This window comes from Gadus morhua, chromosome 7, assembly GCF_902167405.1.
Source record: "Gadus morhua chromosome 7, gadMor3.0, whole genome shotgun sequence".
NCBI classification, from domain to species: Eukaryota; Metazoa; Chordata; class Actinopteri; order Gadiformes; family Gadidae; genus Gadus; species Gadus morhua.
In genome coordinates this window covers 9,663,106-9,685,499 of record NC_044054.1, presented here as the reverse complement: position 1 = coordinate 9,685,499, position 22,394 = coordinate 9,663,106, and the positions used below count along the sequence as shown (strand labels likewise).

The 22,394-nt window shown below is 43.4% G+C and overlaps 2 protein-coding genes across 5 annotated transcripts; one reads left to right on the top strand and one right to left on the bottom strand.

The window, feature by feature from the left end:
• The first annotated feature begins 34 nt into the window (after positions 1-34).
• Positions 35-4,725, top strand: ska2 (spindle and kinetochore associated complex subunit 2). Of its 3 annotated transcripts, none has more exons than XR_003977373.1 (7): positions 35-111; positions 2,366-2,461; positions 2,728-2,904; positions 3,164-3,238; positions 3,359-3,392; positions 3,725-3,812; positions 4,522-4,725. XR_003977373.1 is itself a non-coding variant. In XM_030361719.1 (6 exons), exons 1-5 carry the CDS (start codon positions 79-81, stop codon positions 3,380-3,382), a joined length of 405 nt encoding a protein of 134 aa, XP_030217579.1. In that variant the 5' UTR covers positions 35-78; the 3' UTR covers positions 3,383-3,392; positions 3,725-4,142. The 3 variants fall into 3 exon arrangements, 1 of the variants encoding a protein (XP_030217579.1); XR_003977372.1 differs by having other exon boundaries at positions 4,472-4,725; XM_030361719.1 differs by lacking the exon at positions 4,522-4,725 and having other exon boundaries at positions 3,725-4,142.
• Positions 4,726-4,886: 161 nt separating this feature from the next.
• On the bottom strand, positions 4,887-22,105 carry tex14 (testis expressed 14, intercellular bridge forming factor). Of its 2 annotated transcripts, none has more exons than XM_030361717.1 (27): positions 21,991-22,105; positions 20,580-20,719; positions 20,376-20,490; positions 19,858-20,026; positions 19,587-19,738; positions 19,328-19,415; positions 19,098-19,231; positions 18,832-18,927; positions 18,115-18,238; positions 16,414-16,592; positions 16,139-16,287; positions 15,581-15,771; positions 14,757-14,811; positions 13,242-14,026; positions 13,000-13,082; positions 12,566-12,648; positions 11,787-11,884; positions 11,611-11,703; positions 11,380-11,476; positions 10,983-11,106; positions 10,639-10,769; positions 10,339-10,478; positions 9,851-10,220; positions 9,521-9,586; positions 9,367-9,430; positions 6,119-6,197; positions 4,887-5,851 (listed from the first exon to the last, which is right to left on the bottom strand). In XM_030361717.1, the coding sequence occupies exons 2-27, from the start codon at positions 20,704-20,706 to the stop codon at positions 5,837-5,839; spliced, it is 3,807 nt and encodes a 1,268-aa protein (XP_030217577.1). In that variant the 5' UTR covers positions 20,707-20,719; positions 21,991-22,105; the 3' UTR covers positions 4,887-5,836. The 2 variants fall into 2 exon arrangements, with proteins under 2 accessions (XP_030217577.1, XP_030217576.1); XM_030361716.1 differs by having other exon boundaries at positions 9,851-10,223; positions 21,991-22,104.
• Positions 22,106-22,394: the final 289 nt, after the last annotated feature.

The following is a 22,394-nucleotide window of genomic DNA, read 5'->3' as shown; positions in this document are numbered from 1 at the left end:
ACAGCTGGCCAATCACAGAGCGCGGCGGCGGCAGTCTATCTTTGGGGTTTCCGGTCTGAAGAATGTCAACTATTCAACATGGAGACCACCGTCGAAAAGCTAGAGGCGATGGTAAGCTATTCGCCTCCAATGGTGGTTTTGTCCAGAACAATGACAAATACATGTTGTTTTAATACATTTAATGTTTCAAAGTTTACTGTTAGCTTGTGATACGTCAGTTTGGAGAAAAATACATGTGCAAAACCGAAACAAAACGGTCTCTATTCTGATCCTCCTCGGGAGTGAAAGCGAACGGGTTAAATGTCCTTTAGACATCTTAACATGTCCTTTTAGACGTCCTAAACTGGATAGGGTTAGATATCCTTTAGTTGTCGGTCCATAAACGGTCTTTTTTAGATTTCCTAAACCGTCCTTTAGATGTCCTAAACTGGTTATTGGTTAGGGTTAGATGTCCTTTAGATGTCCTAAACAGATGGTTCGTGTTCGTTTCCGTCCAAAAATGGGTGGATGAGTTCAGGCTGCCTTGGTTTTACGCATAATGTTTGTTTTTCAACACAACGACAGGTCCGCTTTGAGGCTCCGAGGCCGACTAGTGCCGGACACTGGCCGCCTTATGAGGCTAGAGACCCAATAGCACCACAACGTACATAACGCCGCACCGGTGGTCCTCTCTGGGTCTGTTCCCATAGTAAGAGAGCAGAAAACCAACAGGAATCTGGATGTATTTTCAGAGGAAATTAAAAAAATGCTTAGAATTTGGGGATTGTAAAAGCATCACAGATCCTCTAGTATAAGTATTAACTATCATATATACTCTAGTATCATCTATCATAGATCCTCTAGTATTGTCATCTGATGTATGAAATGTTGGGTCAAGCGTTACCAAGCATGAAACTTAATTAAAAAAGATCTGACAACACGGTTTGGAGTATGCATTGTTTTGTATATGTGGAGGCTGTGTTCATTTGTTTAGATTAAATCTAAAGTATGAGCCATTAATGGTTCAATTAAACAAAATGTACTAACGCAGACAAACAAATGTTAACATAACTTTGTTGTCCATCTGCCTGTCCATGAACCCACCTGACAATGCTGCTGGCAGGTGCTCTGACTTCATTGCACTACTGTATTGGACAGCTAGCAGTGCAATAGTATTGTCAAAGCATCTGATGGTTGCTGAGATCAACTCTCCCTGACAACACAGTTTCAACTCAGTTGATTGATTCTGAAATGGCTCTCTGGATCTTACAGTGTGTCTATAAAGTTGGGTCCTGCTGCTGTTCATCAGTAATCTTGCATTTACCAGAAAATCCTGCAACCCTATCAGTATTGCCCCTGCTGTCCACTGAGTTCAGAGTAGTGCAATATTGCTTATAGGGTTTCAGTGTTGGTCTTAAAACTTGGCTCATGGCAGCATGCAGTGACTGGTCTATAATGTTTATTTCTTTAGTAAAAATAAACTGTTTTTAAAGATTCTGGTTCTTTTTATTTTCATATGAATGGATTCATACCAAAAAGATTGCAAGCTACAAACAATTTTAAGGTTAATTGAACGCCTTTTGTCAGAAATGATTATCTATCATCAGATAGTAGCTGGTACTTCATGAACCCTAGACGGGGGAATTCCGTCTCTTTTAAGATAACAAGTACTGTTACTGTTTGCGGTCAAATTATTCAAATTGTGTCCACAGCATCATATCATTATACACAAACCTACATTTATAGAATATGAATGTTTGGTGTAGATGCCAAAATTGAAGAGGACTATTAAAAAAAAAGTGGTTAGATAATTGGTTAGAAAACACTGGCTTGTATACAAATAATACAATGTGATCCTCTGAATCTCTCCCTGAAACGACCCTTATAGGTCATACAGTATGCAGTAATGCCAGGTAGAAGCCTAGCTGTTCTAATTGTTTGAGATCAAAATTAATATAATCGCTGTTGGCAAATACTTATGGTTTCAATATCTGTATCTGATTTGTTTTAAGATGGCATCACCCGTGCCCCCATTAGTTTTGGGTACACTTCATGACAACTTCAATGCATTGTTAGCTCCACTTTCTCTTAGAACAGGGCCTGAGATGGAGATATTGGGTCCTTCAGCTGCTTCTGTAGCTGCTTTCACCACATTTAGATTAGAAAAATAGTTAAATAATATTACAGCCTTTCAGCATTTGTATTAGTCTAACCAAAACGAAGAGTAACTCATATGATGGTATGATTAAAAATCTCTATAAAAAAATAATTGGGTTTTGTCTAAAGCTTAGAGCTTTTTTTTTTTTTTTTGTATACATCTATCGATATATATTTTAAATCCATAGCTTATGTACTAATGAAGGACTTATTGGAACTATTTTTTCAGTTCCAGAAGTCTGAGGCGGACCTTGACTACATCGAGAAACGGCTGAAGCTGGACTTCATCAACGCCCACCACACCGGAGATGGGGCCCCAGCCGAGGTCTCTCCCCTCCCTTGATCAGCCATCTTAAAACACATCTGTACTATCGACATTATCGAAAACCAAATGATGCATAATAATCCAGTTAAGCATCACACTTGCAACAAATACATTTTTTCGATTGCATCATATTTAATTCGAAGTAATTGAGCAGTGCACAAAGAAGAGGCCAAATCTAATATTTAACGAAAATACCTGAAAAATCACTTATGTAGTGTATATTATGTATGTGTATAGTATATTAATGTCTTGTTTTATTCCAACAGGAAAATCTAGTTGGGATGCTGGATTCCCTGGGTCAGATCAAGGCCAAACACGCAGCACTGTCCACACAGGTACAGGAGATCGCCACCGCCCAGAAGGAGTCCATGGACTCTATCAGAGGCCAGCTGGATGGTACTCTGCAGCTCATTCAGCACTTCCAACAGACAGACAATTCTAAGGCAAGTGTCCCCTAAACTACATGAATCCCAATACCATGAGCAACTCTAACAGATTATCTCTGGAATTTTTTAAGTTTACAATACGTTGATGGTCAGTTCAGCTGTGATTTAACATTTTTACAAAGGGGTTTAGCAGTAAAAGTCTGGATATACAATCAACCATAAGTAAATTATGTGTGCAATGTAAATTGCATATAAAAGGTTGATTTCTGTTTACAGATGAGAAAGTTACATTTAATGCTGTGGTGTAAATGTACAGATCTCCCCATTGACTGGAGAAGCGCAGGAGGCAGCGGAGCTCATCGCCCAGGGTCCTTCGCAAAGCATGACAGATGTAAGTCAAAACCAGTCCTGGTTACCCTCAGCCAAAGTGTGCATGCACGCTTGAAACGCTGTCCAAAAACGTAATTCACTATTAAGAGAAATTTATCTAAACCTAATCTTGCTTTTACAGGTTACACCAGTTGTCAAACAATAGCAGCAACAAAGTGAGTCAATGTTTGTTTGTCATCATTCTTCATCTGCCAATTATCTGGTTTAACACGATTTCATTACATAGGCTACTAGCATGCCTGTGGATTGGTTGATTTCCTCTGACTGCTTAACAGACATTTGAAGGAAACGGGACAGACTTCTGTGTCTAGGATTTATCTCCTTTAAAAAAATATTTACTTTGCTTGAAATGACACTTAATGTCAATGCAACATGTAAACAATCCTCTCCTCACCCATAAGTGTTTTGAAACTTTAAAATGTCTAAAGTCATTCATTTAATAGCAAACAAAAGTCGATTTATCCCTTCTCCATTCTCTTCTTCTCAGAAACATCTAGGACAGACAGGTCGGCGGGCGTTAGTTGACCGACCAACACTTTCGACTGCGCCAGCATCTGTCCCCTTAAATGCAGGAGGTTGGTGAAATGGACTTCTATGTGGGCCTACTCCTATCTTTAAAGTGATGCCCTCTTTCCACAAGCAGACACTCAAACACCAGCTCATCTTTTTTACGTATGCCTTTGAGAATGTTTGGGGTCACCCGGATCAAGAGACGTTATGTTCCCACAAGGTGAATGCTATGAAAAGTGTAGAGATGTTAGCAGACTTGAGGAGCCCCAACCGGCCGCCTCCAGGGTGTCCGCGCGGTAGTAAAAGGTAGTAAAAAATAAAATAAAAAATTAAGGCCCTTGAGGTAACAAACGCAATTTGACTTCGTAGTAGTTTTCACCACCTCAATATAAAATGAGTTTCCATTTTTTGCTTAATATGTGTTTACATGTTTTAACTGAATCTAGCCTAAAAAATACAGTATACGGTGCCAGCAGGACCTGAACTGAGTAACTGTTAGAGTTGGCGTCGCTGGTTGCTATAGCGACGCCGGCAAAATTTTCCGCCTTTCCCCCTCAGAGTTCTGTACGGCTGAGTTTCTAGCTCTATGAGAGAATGGGTAAATGCAAGTTTTCACAAACGTGGGTGGACGACCCGAAATTAAAAGACTGGCTGAAACCCGTGATGGGAAATGACCAAGAAGCTTTTTGCTCGTTGTGCAAAAAAACGTCTTTCTGATCCCAAGGGACAATCATCTCCCAGCACCTCCACTATCAAGAGGTTTTATTCCTGCAGATGCTGAAGAAGTTCAACCTGCCGCAGAAAATGATGGTCAAGTTGTACATCATGGAGTCCATCAACATCCTTATATTGTGATGCTTTGTCTTTTATTCTGCAACCTAACCATTCACCCTCCGTGAATGTGCAAGGAATTCAGATTATTTTCAACGTTCTGTAAACGATGTGACATTGAATCCATTAAAAGATGCTCCCCCCAGATCTGGCATGTCAGCGGTTTTTGAACACTGATTAATTGTGAAATGTGAAAATGCCCTATTTTTTGGATTGGATTGAATCAATATAGGAAATAGAGGATTGGATTTTTAAGACTCATGCAATAGAGAAAAAAATCTGGATTGAAAAATAACAATTCATTTCAGAAATGAGAAGGTTCAGTACATTTTAATCGCACAGCATTAAATCAGTCTGGTGTTATGTTACAAGCGCTGCTCACAAAACAAGTTTGAGCTGTTTCAAATAACTCAGATGGTGCCTTGGCTGTGAAGGCATTACTGAATGAATGTTGTATACTTAGCTGTATGGTTTACTATTTTTTTGTTTTACAATGTCCACCTAACCCTTCAGAAGATGCATCAGTGGAAAAAAAAGCTCCTGCAACACCTTTTAGTAGCGATAGAAATAAATGGGGAATTTTTGTGCACCACAGCAAAGCCATTACATTCCACAAGTTTTTTGTGTGGATTTAAACACACAAGACCCACCGTTTGGGTGGACTTGAATATAGCATGCCTTTCAGTGAACCACAAAATTTTCACCTTTTAAAAATGTGGTTGAATTATGTTTTTACAACATGCTAATTTCTGAACAATCAATACAAGATCTACAATGTATTACACTATTCCTATAATACTGTGAAGCTTAGGATGAGCCAATGACCATTTGGAGCTGAATGTGTGGAACAATTGACTGATAACTTGCTAGGAAATGCATACGGTTTCAGAATAAATGTATCAAAAAGAAAAGACTTGTTTGTTTTCTAAAACATACTACTAATGGCTTAACTTGACGTTTACAGAGAACACATTATTTCGGTAGAACATTGCCAAATCAACACCAGTACATTGTCAATAACATTCATATTTTAAGAATTGTAAAATAACTTATTTCAGATAATGAGAAAAACAAATATGTAAATATTTCTACTTTACGTTAATACAAAATTGTAAGTTAAGCTTTTTCAACAATAATTCTCAACACATTCTCAACGTCTGACTTCAAAAAGAAAACGCGTCTTCAGTCGTTTGAGATGCCGGTGAGGTGCTTCCTGTTGTGGTGGTTGATCTTGTATTCATCCCCATCAGCATGGTCCTCACCTGGGGCTTCCCTGGCCATTCAGGGAGCAGATACTTCCATTAACCAGCACCGAGGTGTAACCATTACACATGCTCTCTATACTTGGCAGCAACGGGCAGATTAATGTCATGTATGTAATGGTCTAAAATGCAGCGACATTTGTGATTCTTTTATCGTTGTGGTCAAGGACAACCTCTTTGACCATTTACCCTGCTGATAAATATTACTTTTGAAAGGTCGGAACCCGGTTGGAGTATTTTCATTTGACCAAATTGGGAGCACTGTTAACTGAACCCACCGTCTCCGTGGCCCCGGCCGGCCCTACGAGTCTGGGAGTTCTGCTATCTGCAAGGGCCTCGTCCAAAGTAGAGTGAGCCCTGAAAAGAGGGTGTGTTTATACATCTGTTTGCCCGCAATGCTAAATTAGAGAGGCATACTACAAAACAAATAGACTAATTATTAATTGTTTGAATCAGTGGATATTCCATAAATAGACAGGACTATTTCCTTGATTTCTGTTTCACTGTATAATGCTTAAAGATCCCATATCATATTTTTTTTAGGGTTAATAATTGCATTTGGTGGTACTACTAGAATAGGGTTACATGCCAGTATGTTAGAAATACCCCTTATTATTCTCACATTTTTAATTTCTGCAAAACCAATTTTCCCCATTAAAAACATCTTATCAAAACTGATTTGTATCATATTCCATTAAGGCCCCCTCCTGAGTAGCCCAGTCTGCTGTGATTTGCCAGCACGCCCACACCGCTGTGATTGGTCGAACGCTTTGCGCGTGTGTTTGGCAAATTCCCACTCCTGAGAAGTCATAAACATTGCGGGTAGCCGGGAGGGGCGACTTTTGCACTAAAGCACCGCCAACTGCACACTTATTGAGGGGCGTTCTCGGTGGTCGCAAATACTTCCCCTGGCTCAGAGTCAGATTTGTCTAGCTTAGCAGACGTAAAACATGTATACACACGTCGTATAATAATCAGACAAAGGGAAAAGGTCGAAAAAGCATAATATCACCACCAGAGGAGAGGGAAAGCCCACCCCTCATCGAGTTCTCCGACTTCCCCCTGGCCGTCGAGGGGCGAGCGGACAGGGAAAGACAGTTCACCACCGCCCAGTGGAGGACGAATCCCTAAGAAACGCCTGGGGACGCGTGCAAACCCAAGATGGACTATCTCGGGACACTGTGAGTGGCCTGCAGTACCCAGTACAGGGGGGGGGGGGGGTACTGTATAGGGTAGTACAGAGGGGGGAGAGGAGGCGGAACAGATGGTTGTTCCACGGGCATACGTGAGGTGCTATACATGGCCCACTCACACCTCCTCGGGGCTCATCTGGGGATGAATAAGACCAGGGACCGGGTGTTGGACAGGTTTTACTGGCCTGGGGTAAAGATGGACATAGAGGACTACTGCCGAGCCTAGACTAGTGCCAGCGCACCGCCCCGAGACCATCGGTACGGAATCCCCTCATACCCATGCCCCGGATAGAGGTCCCATTCGACAGGCTAGCATTAGACATCGTAGGTCCCCTCCCCAGAACTAGCCGAGGCCACCGCTACATACAAGTCATGGTAGATTACGCGACCCGCTACCCAGAGGTCGTTCCTCTCCGCGCCGCCACAGCCAAGGCGATGGCGAGAGAATTCATGATTTTATTTAGCAGGGTGGGGGTGGTCATGGAGATACTGACAGATCAAGGCTCCTGTTTCATGTCCCGGGTGTTAAAAGACCTACTCAGTCTGTTACAGATGCGCCACCTCCGGACCTCCGTCTACCACTCCCAGACCGACGGACTGGTAGAGAGGTTCATCAGACATTAAAACACATGCTGATAAAAGTAATGGAAGTCGACGGGAAGAACTGGGACCAGCTGCTCCTGTACGCCATCAGGGAAGTTCCCAAGGCCTCCACTGGCTTCTCCTCGTTCAAGCTACTCTACGGCAGACGACCGAAAGGGCTCCTCGACATCGCCCGGGACGCCTGAGAGATCCAACCCACCCCCCACTGCACCTATATAATGAGCACGTAGAGCAGGTTCGGGGCTGAAAGGCGCTTACCCGGCCCGTGGTCCGGGATCACCTCGGACGAGCCCAACAAGCCCAAGTGCACCTTCAACCCGGGTCGGCAACGTCAATTACCGGGGACGGCAACCGGGGAGACGCAAACCCACCCAGCTATACCACATCAACCTGCTGAAGCGGTGGCAACCACTGACCGCTCCGCGGGACCCAACTCTCCTGAGGCTGTCCGCTCGACTACCCCCTCCCGAGGTCCCAGTGGTGGAGGTGCTAAGCCCGAGCCAGACCCAGGACATGCGGGAAATGGTGCTCCAGCATCTTGACCTTTTCTCCGACCGACCTGGGAGGACCACAACCGTCAGCCACGACATCCGGACAGAACCGGGAGTCAGAGTCCACCTCCGCCCCTACCGAATCCCGGTAGCACGGCGCGCCGTCATCAGGGCCGAGGTCGCTGCAGATGGGGGTCATAGAGGGGTCCCATAGCGCCTGGTCCAGCCCTGAGTTCTGGTTCCCAAACCAGACGGGACCCACCGGCATTGACTTCCGTAAACTGAACAGCCAACCCAAAAAAGTGCCGCCTGGGGCTGGAAGAGGCCTTCTCGAGCCTGCGGCAGGCCCTCTGCACCGAGCCAGTAATAATCACCCCCGATTTTAGCCTCCCCTTCGTGGTCCACACTGACGCATCCGAGGTGGGGCTGGAAGCTGGACTATCCTAGGTCCGGTCAGGAGAGTGTGCTTAAGTGGACCCTGGAAAAGCTCTGATACTATCTCCTCAGCCTCGCCATCCCTAAAATGGATGGCGACGGCCAAAGACACCAACGCCAGAGTCAGGTTCCTGACTCTGCAGGACTACCAGGTGTTCCATCGGCCAGGACGGGCTCACGCGCTGCACGAAATACCGCAACCCTGTTTAAGCGTTTTCATTAAGAAGTCCCAGCCTAACGACGAGGGGGTATATAAAAGTATATATAAAGTATATAAAACGAGACTACAAAAGACAATTAAAAATATCCCCGCCAAAAACATCCTGCCCCTTTCTCTCTACGTTCCTAAGCCAATGGAAGTGTTGCATTCAAGCAACAGTGATTGATTTCCCAGGCAAGAGATGCCCTGATTGGTCAGAACTAATGGTGTTCCTGAATCCTCGCACGCCAGCCTTCCGAGTTGCACTTTTGTCGTCATTTCCGGTCTCGGAGCATTTATAGCGTTCCCGTTCGTCTTTCTGATTGTGTCATGAAAAACAACTTTATATTGCACGCACAGCAAGACTGTGCAATGCATAAATTGGTGACCGGAATAAATTAGCAATGTAGTGTGTAAGAGCATTTTTTTAATCGACATTAAAATGGAGGAACACAGGGTAAGGCGGGAGCGGTCTCACATCTAAACGGTCTCATACAGAGGCAGCTGCATTCAACTGGAAACAGATATTCTCTCAATATTCTCACTCATAATAGCTGACAATCACATTATAGCTCTCATGTCTTACCAACAGTGGGTACACATACCTGTCACTCCATTCCAGTGAGCTGGGGTCTTCTGAGGGTTTGCCTCCAACTGGTTGAAGGTCTCCTGGGGAATCGTCATCATCAGCTTACAGTGAACCACAAGCACTGATCAACCTCTCACCACGCCAACTGAACCCAACGTGTGTGTGCTCACCACACTGGTCAGCACAAGCCTTGTGTAGGGCTCCTTCCTCATCGTCGTCCAGCAGTCCCTTCAACTCTGGGGAGAAGTCGCAAGTTAATAAGCTGACGCCAAGTCAACAAGTTGATGAACAGCCGTCATTTTTCCAAGGTTACTAAAATCAGTTTCCATTGCACAACAATACAAATAAAAAAGTTGATGGGCAAGGTGTCGCCCTAACTCTAGAAAGTTATATTGCCATGCAAGGACAGTAAATATAACTACATACATTCAGATGGGATCGTCACGTGATGAATGTGTGCATCACTTGGATTCAAGTGACGGGTTGTGTGTTTTGCCAACCTCTGTTCATAACACTAGCAGCGCCACAGCCTCCAGGCAGAGGCTGCTCAGTGGCGCCTCGGTGGTCCGGTCCTGCATGCTCCGCTGCCTCCACACAGTGGCCCTTCCCATCCCCCTGCTGTCCACTTCTATCCCCCTCATCCAACCCTGCACACGGTCCTGCTCCCTCGGCATGTTGCTCCTCTTGCCTTCCCTCCACTGCCTCCCTCCCGGCTCCTCTCTGCTCCTTCCCAGGCCCAGGACACTGTGCCCGGTCCGTGGAGCCAGCAAGGTTCAAGTCAGGGCTCTGCAGGAGGTGACTAGGAGGCTGGGGGCCAGGGTCGACTTTCAAGAATGGAGACTGAATAGTGTTTGTGGCCACCAGGTTGTCCTGCTGGTAATGGCAAAAGAAAGATAGTTGATAATTAACCAGTGCAATCCCAGACAATGATATTCAACCAGAGAAGTAGCCAAATGGTTTCGGACTGTTGACAGCATTGGCCACTTACGAGGCCGTCCCCTGAAACATCTGCAGCTGCTGTGGTAAAGCTCTCAGAGTTCAAAGACATAGAAGTCCACTGGACTGCTGGAGCCTCCAGGATGGGGCTGTTGGTCACCTCAGTGCCCGTAGGGTTGGATTTCAAATGCGCTGTTGAATAGAATTATACAACACAAACATCAACAGAACAAAAGATATACAACTATTTTAAAAAACATGGAAACTATTCAGCCCTAAAAAAAGGTTTGGACATTCTGCTCCTCTAAGGAGCACAGGGCTCAAGGTAAAGGAGGAGGGGCAGTGTGTTTACCCAGGCTCCGTGGTGTGCTGTTGCACGGTGGAGGAGGCCTGTTGAGGGAGGTCCGAAAGAGCCCGTCTTGGTGCTGGCCAGGAGAGCCTGTGATGCTGGAGAGTTCAGCCAGCTCTGTAAAGTGTTGCAGCCTGTTCATGGATCATCAGAATTCCCCTCATTATTTGACCAAAAAGGATGGCTTTAAAATACTTCTTATAATTATTGCGTCACAGAAGGAAGACCTTTACATAGGCTGTAGGCCTCTTATGTATCTCTGCCTCTTAGGTATCTCAAGAGTTTTTGCCTATACAATCGTACAGGAAAAGGTATATAAAGATACATCAATATATGTGGACACTTACATGTCTGAGTCGACTTGAGCCAGGCATGATGGGTCTGATGTGGTGTTCTTGAGTCTCGACAGCGCTGGTCTAGCAGAGTCCCCATCGAAGGGCATTTCCTTTTCACTCAGAACACATTCATCCTCTGGATGAAGTGATTAGAGAGGAGCATTATTGGCCATTACTGCTTTGTATTAATATTTAAATATTATGAACTGGTTCATAACTTTAAACGTCTTTTCCCACAAAACAGGGAGTCTGTTTAATAAAACGATAATATTAAATATTAAAGAGTAATGAGGACCGTTTCACCCATAGTTTCTGATATCTGAATTTAAATCCATGCACGTATAGCTTATTTTCTTTGTGCATGGGTTATATAAATAATAGTTAACAGGCTTTGATACTAATTTCTGACCGCAGTGTGTGATGTTGGCTAAATGTCCTTCTGGTCTGCAACCCTCTGGTCCGAACACCACTGGGATTACATCTCCACCCTCTTCTGAGCCAGGATCCTGGATCGGATTCAAAAGGGTAACACACTCAATACACTCGTCCACAGAATACACCATTCTGTGGCATCAGGAATATCCTGTGTGGCTGCAACACAGTCAATGACTATTTGTTTAGGGATGAAAGATTCCCTTACTTGACTCTGGGTAGCTTTTGGGTCGGGGTTGTGCACAGTAGGACATGATCTCAGGGTAGTGTGGCGATCGTCTGTATCAGAGTTGGATTCCTCCTGGAAACGCAATCAAACGGGTCAGGGCGAGCGTGTTGTTGTTTCAAGTTGTCCACACTCTGGGTTTGACTCTCTTTTTTTACCTGTGAAGGCTCTTGGTCGTCACAGCCTTTAGAAGTCAACGCGAAGGTCTGATTGACTGTGTGGAAATCTCTGTCAGACTCACTCTCACTGCTGCTATCTGCAATGGACCTCAGTATCAGTAAACAGGGGCAAAATGAACACACCTTCTAGCTGCTACTTATTCTCATGTTTAGCTGACTCTTTTGTATTGTCCTTTGTAGAAAACCCTTCCATCAAAAGACAGTCAGGACTAGAGATTCCCGAGTGTGTTTGTGTGTGTGTGTGTGTGTGGGGGGGGGGGGGATCCTTAATGACGCCTGAGGGGATGAAGGTCCTGCCTTTCCCCCCAGGGTCCGTGTCATCGGTCCTTGTCCTGCGTACCAGGTCAACCGACCGACAGCTAGACCAAGAGGGTCAATCACAGCCCAAAGGAAGTGCATCATTATCTTTGCCTCCACCCTGACAAATCCAAAGCCAGCGGATTCCCTGAGCAGGGAGCAGAGGTAAGAGCACGGCGGAGGGCTTTGTTCATCGTTGTGAGCCCGGAGACGGGCGACCTTGATACCGTTCATTTTCGTCAAAATGTTTGCTAATGTTAGCCACACTAGACAATGGCAACCAACATATATGAATACAGTGAATACTCAGTACTCAAACTAATGAAATGGCATTGGGGCATTCATTTTTTTTAAAGGTCCATTATGCAACTCTCCTATAGAGACCAGAGAACAGGCTCTGTGGAACCACAAAACAACCAAAAAACTGAAGCAGTAAATATGCATCAGGTTTATGGTATTACCGGTCTTTGTGGCTTGGGCCTGGACGCCCATCTGCTGTAGAGACGACTGGATCCCTTCCAGAAAGTCTGGTGAGGCGCATGACCTAGAAAGAAACACAGTTACTGTTGCTGTGACTTTGGCTGTGATAGCGCTGGGAGTCAATGAGTCTGCCCTTTCTGCCCCACTGGTGGCCATGATAGTGCCGGGGAACATGCCAAGCCTTCCACCCGTTTTGTGCTCTACATTACTTTGGAAAGGAGTGTCGTTTAGCAACATCTCATCACTCAGGGTAAATTACATGCTGCCACCTACCTACCACATTGTGTTCCCACCTATCAAAACCTAAGCAGAGATAAAGGAACTGGATCCTCTCAAACGTCAGTGACTGCCTCAGATTAAAGTTCAACAGATGTTAAGTAAAAAGATCCTGTTTTTATCTCGGACAGAAACGTACCTCTCTATGAGCTCATTTATTTTCCGTGTTCCAGGGAGATCCTGAAGGTGGGACCAAGCCCTGGAATTTATGCCTCCAACTTCCTAGAAGTACCAGAAAAAAAAACATATAAATACCTTGTACCTTATAAGAGGTGGAAATTAGTTATAAAAAATAATTATAATATATATTATACATCCAAAGTTATTTAAATGTATATTGATATGAGTTGGAGTTAATGTCTCCAACTAACAGTTTCTTACCTCATGCTTTGGTCTTGGATGAATATCAAGTGATCCCTTGTTAATCAAGCTACTTCGATTAGTCTGCTCATAAGATTTCTTTCTATATTCCTGACAATCATTGTTCAAAAAGGGAGAAGGAGCCATCCCAAAGGTCAGCTCTTCTCTCTCTCGCTCCTGACTCTGCGGTCGCTCTCCATAATGTCCTTGTCTTTCCAGTGTCTTGGCTAGAGGACGAGGTGGCCGACGGTAGCGAGGTGAAGGCGGGCCGACAGCACTCCTATACTTGGATGGGTTTGTGGGGGAAGCTTCTCTACAGTCCACCTCGTCGTTCCCTCCCCTGGTCCGGAGGCAGCTCTCCACAACATCTAGGCTGGCGTCGCCCTGCTGCAGCAGTACCTGGGATACTTTGAGATTCAGCACAATGGAACCGATCTGCTCCTGTCTTACTTCTGACAACCTTAGGTCACCCGTCAGGAGGTCTGTGTTCTTGGCTGGCTCCAGACAGTCCTCCACACTGTCTGAGCGCATGGAGCCCTCGCTGAGTGTAAGAGGGGCACTGGGATACACGCACCACTCATCCAAAGGTAGTGCGCCGTTGACCGAGAGGACAGGATGGAGAACGGAGATCAGAGGACGTTCATCGTCTTTAACCTCTTCTGTCACCTGCTCAACCATCTTTACTTCCCTCTCCTCCCCTGACTGGATCCCTTCATGCTGAATCGGTTGCTGCCTGGCCTGTTTACTGGACAGTTTTTGGTGAGTCTTTTCATTCACCGTTTGCCAGGACTGTGTGTGAGGGGCAGCTAGACGAAAAAGGCAGAATTGAGAGCTTATCAAGAGCTGCTGCCAAATTGCTTTGAATAACTCTTGCATCTTGATGAATACAACACAATTGCCTTATATTTTAGGACAGGGAGGTGTGGAAAATGGGGAGTTAGATGAAAGTTCAACATTTTAACCTTCATCAAAGTTCACAGCAAGCAAAACTATTTGGAAACCGACATTCGGACATTGGAGGTATTCGATTATCATTTACTTGATTTTAATCTTAGGCAACTATGGTCCAACCCAATACCTTGATTGACATCAAGAACTACAGTCTAAAACTCTGGTCATTGGGGCACACTGCCTGGCTGGCATTCTCTGTCTTCTTAACCTCTAGTTAAGCCCTAGTGTAGTCAAATTATATGTAAATGCATCAATTTGCATTAGGAAGGAATGTAATATCGTTCGATTTTTGGTGTTATCTCTAGGACTCTTCTGCTGTGAGCGGTCGCAGACTGGTCAGAAATGGACCAAAAGCCACAATCTGGAAACCTGGGCTAATGCTAGACCACGCTGCATGGCCACCATAGCGCAGGGTGACCTGCGTTATGTTAAATGTACCTGCTAACATGGTGGTTACCAATGGAGCAGTGCCTGACCCACAGGATGTTGGAAGTAGCTGGAATACATCTCTGCAGATCCTTGAGCCTGAACTGTAACCCTGTTTGTGCGACTACTTTACTAATTAGCAGATTAAACTAGTCTTACCTGTTGTGTATCCCCAGTCTCCGGAGGAGCTTAACTTCCCGTCGGGCAATAGACTCTATAAAACATCCAAACAACATAATATGGTACTTTATCACTCCAATAATGAATTAATTTGATATTTTTTCAATCAGTGTTCATTTATAATATCCGTTGGTCAATACACACATATTTTTTCCCAGTCTTTCGTAACCCACATGAATCCTTCCATCTTGCAAACCATCCCAACATCCTGTTTAAATCGCCACCTATGTTACACGCTCAACAGACTAAATATTGTTGCCTCCCTACAGATGTATGCTTAAATCATATGGCTTTAGTAAGCGTCTGTTGATAGAAATTACAGGTGAAGTGCACATAACCATCTCTAATATAATGATAGATTATATATCTTATAATGATAAGATATCTTAGAAAGGATTAATCTTATTATCTTATTATTGTAAGATAAGTAAGGGATCATGTATAGAACGCCGGCCGTCATCGGGAAAATTAGCCCCGACAGGGAAAATCGGACCCAGACGCGAGGCGGAGGGCTCTTTCGCCCTGAAGGAGCTTATTTTAACTTATAAAATTCCCCTTAACTCAAGTTATGCTGTCAAGCAACGGTCAATTATGCCAAATTACTTTGAGATGAAGTTGGCCTTTACTAATGAACCAGAATGAGTTTTGCCTGAAAACCATAGACAGGCAGTGGGGAAACCCAGCTTAATGTCAGACTTTAGCGTAACGCAAATGTCCTGCATACTTTGGGTTTGGTAACACACCCTAATGTCAGACCGCAGTGTAAAGCAGAGGTCCTGCACACGTTGGGTTTGGTCACACACCTTAATGTCAGACCGCAGTGTAACGCAGAGGTCCTGCACACTTTGGGTTCGCTCCGTGGCGTGAGGTTGCAGTCCCACACAGATGAGGGGGTAGAACGGCTCTGGGACGCGGCTGTCCGCCTGCAGAGCTTCACCCCCCTCCACAACCTGTTTGATCCAGTTGTGGTCCACCGCCCCCCAGGGCACCGCGTCTACAAGCAGAGCATTCAGCACTATTTACTTACATTTACCTTCAGTTTTAACCAAAGGTGGGTTTGTTTGGTGGGAGAATGACCCGTGAAAGCAACAAAGTCTGCACTAATGCATATTTGAGTGAAGAAGTGTTAAGGGTTGCTTAACAGGAAAATTAAATAGATAATAATGTGCTTTTATATTTGTTTTTATATTAATTCTGTTTGGACATTTTCCATCTTTAGTTCATCTTCATGTTAGGCAAGGGCCGATGTGAGAGAGAGAAGCACTGTTGACCTTTCTCTAGTGGTATACCTGTATATATATACCCATATATAAATACATCTGTATACATACATATACATATACATCTATATATATATAGACCTGTATACATCTCCTGAATGATGGTGCACAGGCTGTACAGGTCAGCCTTCTCTGTGCAGCTTCTCCTCCTGATAACCTCTGGGGCAGCCCAGTTGTAAAAGCTGGGGGGGACGTCCAACTGAACTGAAGGTTTTACGCATGGACTCTTCCTGAGAAGAACACAAACATCCACGCACGCACGAACACCCACACGCACACACAGGGTGGAAATAGGACTTAATTTAAGACCGCCTTCAGTGCTTTATAGTTGTGGGGTTATTGCCACTACCACCTACCTATGAACCATAAAGCCAAACCCAGTAAGTTTTGCCAATCCCGGACGTGTGAGAACGACGCTGTGGGAGGAGAGGGCTCTGATCACAAGCCCACGGCTGTGGAGGTAAAGAACTCCTTCACAGACCTGCAGCAACACTGGCAGCAACCATGCCATATGCAGTACTGGGAACTCTGCTCGCTGTTGGAAACAGACACAAAACATAGTCGTCATGAGAAAAGGAAAACCCTGCATCCAGTTCATACTGTATAGATGATAACCCCTGCATTCAGTCATCCATACTGCATAGATGACCCTACATTCAGTAATTCATACTGAATTGATGATAAAGCCTATATTCAGTCATTCATACTATATAGTTGATAACCCCTACATTCAGTCATTCATACTGTATAGAATATATACAGTATAGATTCAGTATAGACTGAATGTCGGTTATCATCTATACCAGGGGTCAGCAACCTTTTTCACATGCAGTGCCAGTTTGACATTTTCTCGTTAATGAGGGTGCCTTACGCAAGAATATATAAAAAATTAAGCTGAATTATGACACAGCGACCAAAACCATTTCCAGAAGACCTGGAATTGTACTATTTCCATATAGTCTGCAATCATGCATCAACATTTAAAATATTTTTTGGGTTTTTATATTTGCAACAAGGGTTTACAAATTATAATTACATATATGTCCCATCTTAAAACACCATTTTCAGATACTCATTCAAAAACATATTTGCACTGTGAGAAATGTAAAAACAGAGAATATATGAGAATGCTGGAACCATCCACATCAATATTTTTAAGACACGTACAGCTTTGCAAAACCATGTGAAGGCGATGCATACAGGCCACTTGCAACAATATTTTAAATATTTTCTTCTCTATAACTCCCAACATAGGTTTAAAAACTATTACGGTAATTGATCCCGTTTCACGACACTACCTTCTGTAACTAATTTAAACATATTTGCACTGGGAGGAAATGCCTAACGCAGAATAAAGTGCAAAAAAAATCTGTAGTAATGATTATGCTTCCGCATTGTGCTGTGACATTTTTTTTATAATAAAAGATAAATAAATATCTAAATATATATTTTTTTTTTTTTAAGTTTGCCAATGATTATGATGCCCCGTGCCAGTGGTGGCACGCATGCCTAGGGTTGCCGACCCCTGGTCTATACTATGGATGGTAACCCCTACATTCAGTCATTCATACTGTATAGATGCCTGTCTGAATCAGTTAGGCGCTCGCCATCACAATGCTCCCTACCATGTAGAACAAACCAAATCCGTGCGCACGGGTTGGGAAAACCATGAGTACGGTTTCGGAATCCAAGGGAAAGGTTTACAAATCCGTGTTCACAGATATAGATATCAAGGTTTCTTTCTACCATGCTCCGTAGATATCAGCTTTGTTTTTTGGTTTGATTTTTTCTTTGTGTATCAACATTACTGCAAACAGTTGGTACAACTTTTTAAATGTAAAAACAACATAATCTTATGTTAATCTTATTCTATACTCTGCTTTTTATGCCATAATTTGCCACTCTGCCTTTCTTAGCAGGCAGCAGCAGATACTGAAAGATTGACACCCCTAATTTTCAGTTTTTAGAATATTCACACAAGACATCGGCCAATGTAAAATGGGTACAATAAGCAAAGAATTATATCCCAAAGGACTATTGCTCAACTCTCCCCTTACTTTGTGGTGTAGCAGGTTGTGGAGGGTATCGACATGGACCCTCTCAAACACTAGCCTGGTCTGCAGAAGGTCAGCTGATAGACTCACTGCCATTAGCTGCAGTAGGTGGGGGTGAAAGAGCTGGCTGTTTGGGACACAAACACTGTTATTAAAAAGGAATGCTCAGACATTTTCTGGAAATATTATATTACTTGCATGGAGTCAAACGATTGCTAAAAAAGTGCTATACCATTTTCTCGACCCATCACATGATTTTACCGAGTTTGCATCTGCCCAAGGTAACCAAAATCAATGAAAAGCCATTGATATAGACTGTATCAATGCTTCTGTAACAGTGCTTCTCGTTTGACTATGGGTAAGTGGAAAATAACCAAAAAGTTTCCCAAAAAGTCAGTCTTGTAATAACTAATCTGCATAATACATTACTGACACAGTGACTTGAGAACCGCAAAGAAGGAATTGGATTGGTTCTATTTGTCCTCCCTGTAGTTTTGCTCATGCCTGAACAATGGGAACACAACAAGTAAACTTCTTTGGGCAAGGTCATTTGCGGTAGAAGGTGGCCCTTTAAAGGCTTTCTGTATTTAATTTCAGTCAAGGTATTTGGTTCCCATGTTTGCAGTTCTGGCCTTAACTCACCTGCAGTATTCCTGCTCAGGGAGAAGGCCCTTAACTCACCTGCAGTAGTCCTGCTCAGGGAGAAAGCCCTTAACTCACCTGCAGTATTCCTGCTCAGTGAGGAGCAGGTCTTTGTATGCTGCCTTCAATGCTTTGATCTGTTTCACCGTGACCCTGGAGCCTTTCCAGCTGTAACTGACACATCCAACATACATGGACACACAGTAAATTCTCTCTCTCTCTCTCTCTCTCTCTCTATTACTAACTTTAAGAAATAAGCTTGAAAATGCCAATTTCTGAACTGGGTTTTGCAGTACTAGGCTGAGATACTGAAGATACTCTCAGATTTTGTCTTGTATTCTTACTTAGTCATGGATGTCAAAGAACCACAGCTGAAGGAGCGAAGAGTTTCATCATCAGCCTGGGTGAGATCGGTCTCCTGGATCAATGGAATAGATGCCAACACACCCAGTGCCTTGCAGGGTCTGTCCATACACACCTAGACACACACAGAACACCCCAAAGAGGACAAAGTTTAGACATCACTTATGTTCAGTTCCCTTTGTACATTCTGGTGCCAGGTGGGTGAACTTACCTTTCCAAAGCCAAAGCACTGAGCTGTTGTACATAAGCCTTTGTTGTAGTTGTCGTTGCTCTTCTTGTGGAGCTGTTGAACCAATCCACTATAAAGGCAAAGAAAGTGAACACAGAAAACATAAACACAAAACCCTAAATTAAGTAACCATCATTTAAATAAAGCTAATTGAACTAAATTCCCTCCAATAGGAATATATGAACCCTAAATATCAATGGATTAGATTATCTATCAAATGTGCTCATGTTTCATATATTACCGTGACTTTATAAGACCCAACATAGAGGGTGTTCGCAACAAAATCTTAGAGGAAGTAGAATTAAAGGGTTGGCTTTGACTCAGCTCCCTAATCCCTGGCCTCTGGAAACACTGGTGCACATGGGATGCACAGCTCTGCAGAAACTCAGTTATCTGAAACACGGAGACCAGACGAGAGGAGGCATGCAGTCTTATATCAGCTGACTCAACCAGTGGCACACAGCTTAATTATGACTACAATTTCCTTTCTCGTTTTCATCATGCTGCCACACCTCACAGACCCCATGCTCCGGAATATTAGCCATAAGCCAATCACCAGGGACTCTGCCCTCCTGGTCATGGAGTCTGATGTCCCCGCCTGAATCCAAAAGGCCACTGAGCAGCCGGGCGTTACCGGAGAACACAGCAGCGTGGACGGGGGTGCTCAAATCCTTACAGCGACTGGGGTAAGAGTACGATTTATATTGTTAGAAATGGAGGTACAATGCACTAAAGGCAGTCACGCAGCCACTTTAAGATCTCAGTGGGATTTGTTTGAATGGTATCTAGATCATTATACGGGAGACCAGTACAGAACTTCAATCCAGAAAAGGACCACAACAATTGTATAGAGTTGATACACTAACCCTAACCCTAGGACTGAAATGGACATTTTGAATAGAAAACTTTGCAGCCACTTTTCTGGGGCTTTTATATTTGCCTTCTTACATCTCCATGTGTATGATGAGAGCAGGAGGTCTTTGGGATGAAATAAAAAGCGCCTTTATTCTGGAGAAATAATAGCACTTACTGATTGGGGTCAGCTCGATACTGAAGCAGCAGCTCAGAAACTGCTCCGTGGCCCAGGAGGGCAGCACAAAACAGGGGTGTCTGACCCAGGTGATTGATACAGTCCACATCCACCCCTACAGCACAGGACAACAAGGCCTCCATGCTTAACACAGAACATCCATGTTAATCGTATTGGTTGCAGATAGTTTGAAGAGTAGCCTACCCTTTCTCAATAACTTCTCCATCTTGGTCAGGTTCTTTTCCATTGTGTATCTGTGCAACTGCTCCTCCAGGCCCTCACTCTTCATGACTCCCAGCCTCACAGGGCAGGGGAAGGGCAGTGTTGTCATGGTGTAGGGATCCCTGTAATAATAGGGACCAAAAATAACTGTATGGGTACACTTCACTTGTTTTAAGTTTTAAGACTTTATGATATGATGGACTTCTACACAGTTAAAGTAGGAGAAATGTAACAGAATACACTGTTTTTTTTAACGATTAACGCTGCGTTTAATTGTTAAATGTGCATTCATCTGGTTATTGACGACGCTGAAGTTGGCATCCGATTCGCAGCATCCGATTCAGCAGCTGGTCCACTTTAAATCGGTCCTGATTGAAAACCACTACACCTAGACTCTTCAAATCTGGACTAAATTATCACAGTGAGGCTATACATTATAATAAACATAGTTACAGATTTGTGAAACCTTTTTTCTATTTGTGAAAATGCAATACAGGCTCATTTTAATGCTTTTTAGGGGTCCAGACCGCATTAGAACTTATCCTGATTAAAAACCACTACACCTCTTCAAATCTGGACTAAATTATCACAGTGAGGCTATACATTATGTAAAACATAGTTTCAGATTTGTGAAACCTTTACCCTATTTGTGAAAATGCAATAAAGGCACATTGTAATGCTTTTTAGGGGTCCAGACCGGATTAGAACTGATCCTGATTAAAAACCACTACACCTAGACTCTTCAAATCTGGACTAAATTATCACAGTGAGGCTATACATTATGTAAAACATAGTTTCAGATTTGTGAAACCTTTAACCTATTTGTGAAAATGCAATGCGGTCTGGACCCCTAAAAAGCATTCAAATAAGCCTGTATTGCATTTTCACAAATAGGGTAAAGGTTTCACAAATCTGAAACTATGTTTTACATAATGTATAGCCTCACTGTGATAATGTAGTCCAAATTTGAAGAGTCTAGGTGTAGTGGTTTTCAATCAGGACCGATTTGAAGATTCTAAGTGGTTTTCAAGCCGAATCGGATGCTGCGAATCGGATGCCAACTTCAGCGTCGTTCATTATTGTAGATTTGATTCACAATATTCAGCAAAACAATTATTAAACCAATGGCTGAAGCAGGTAGCATTTGTCTAATTAATTAATTGTGGTAAACATCAAACTGTTGGTCGGTTTGTAACTGTGATGTGTTGATTTTACCTGAACTAATGTTAAATGATTAAATGAAACTTATGTTAGCTTAAGCTCCTTATGAAGATAGCTTGAGTCTGTTGTGGCGGGAAGCACTGGGTTCATACGATATAATTCAAGAAGATGTCCTTTTTAACATTAGGTACGACTTTGAATTATATGAACTAGCCTATATTTAGCAACTTACCTGAGAGTCTTGAATCTTATCACAAAAAAAACACTGCTTTCGTCTACTCGTGTTGATCCAGATTCCCCTCACCGTGCAGAATGATAGTAACGGTTCGGGGCTACCGGATGGCTGACTGTGGTACTGCAACACAAATTACATCTACCGGGATTTAGGAAACGTTTGAGTTTACAAACATCAAATGAGAGAAAAAGTTGTCATTTGTTCTGCAACTACAAGACTGCATTCGAAGCATTATCACAAAACAAAACATTTTGCTTTCAACTACGTATCATTTGACTTAATACAACTTATAGCTATTTGCAGTCACTGTAAAGGAAAATAAATGACTTCAAATGTGTTTTAACTGCATTGCCTATAATCTCTTTAATGAGAGGCAATAAGGTCACACACTGTGTGGGGTA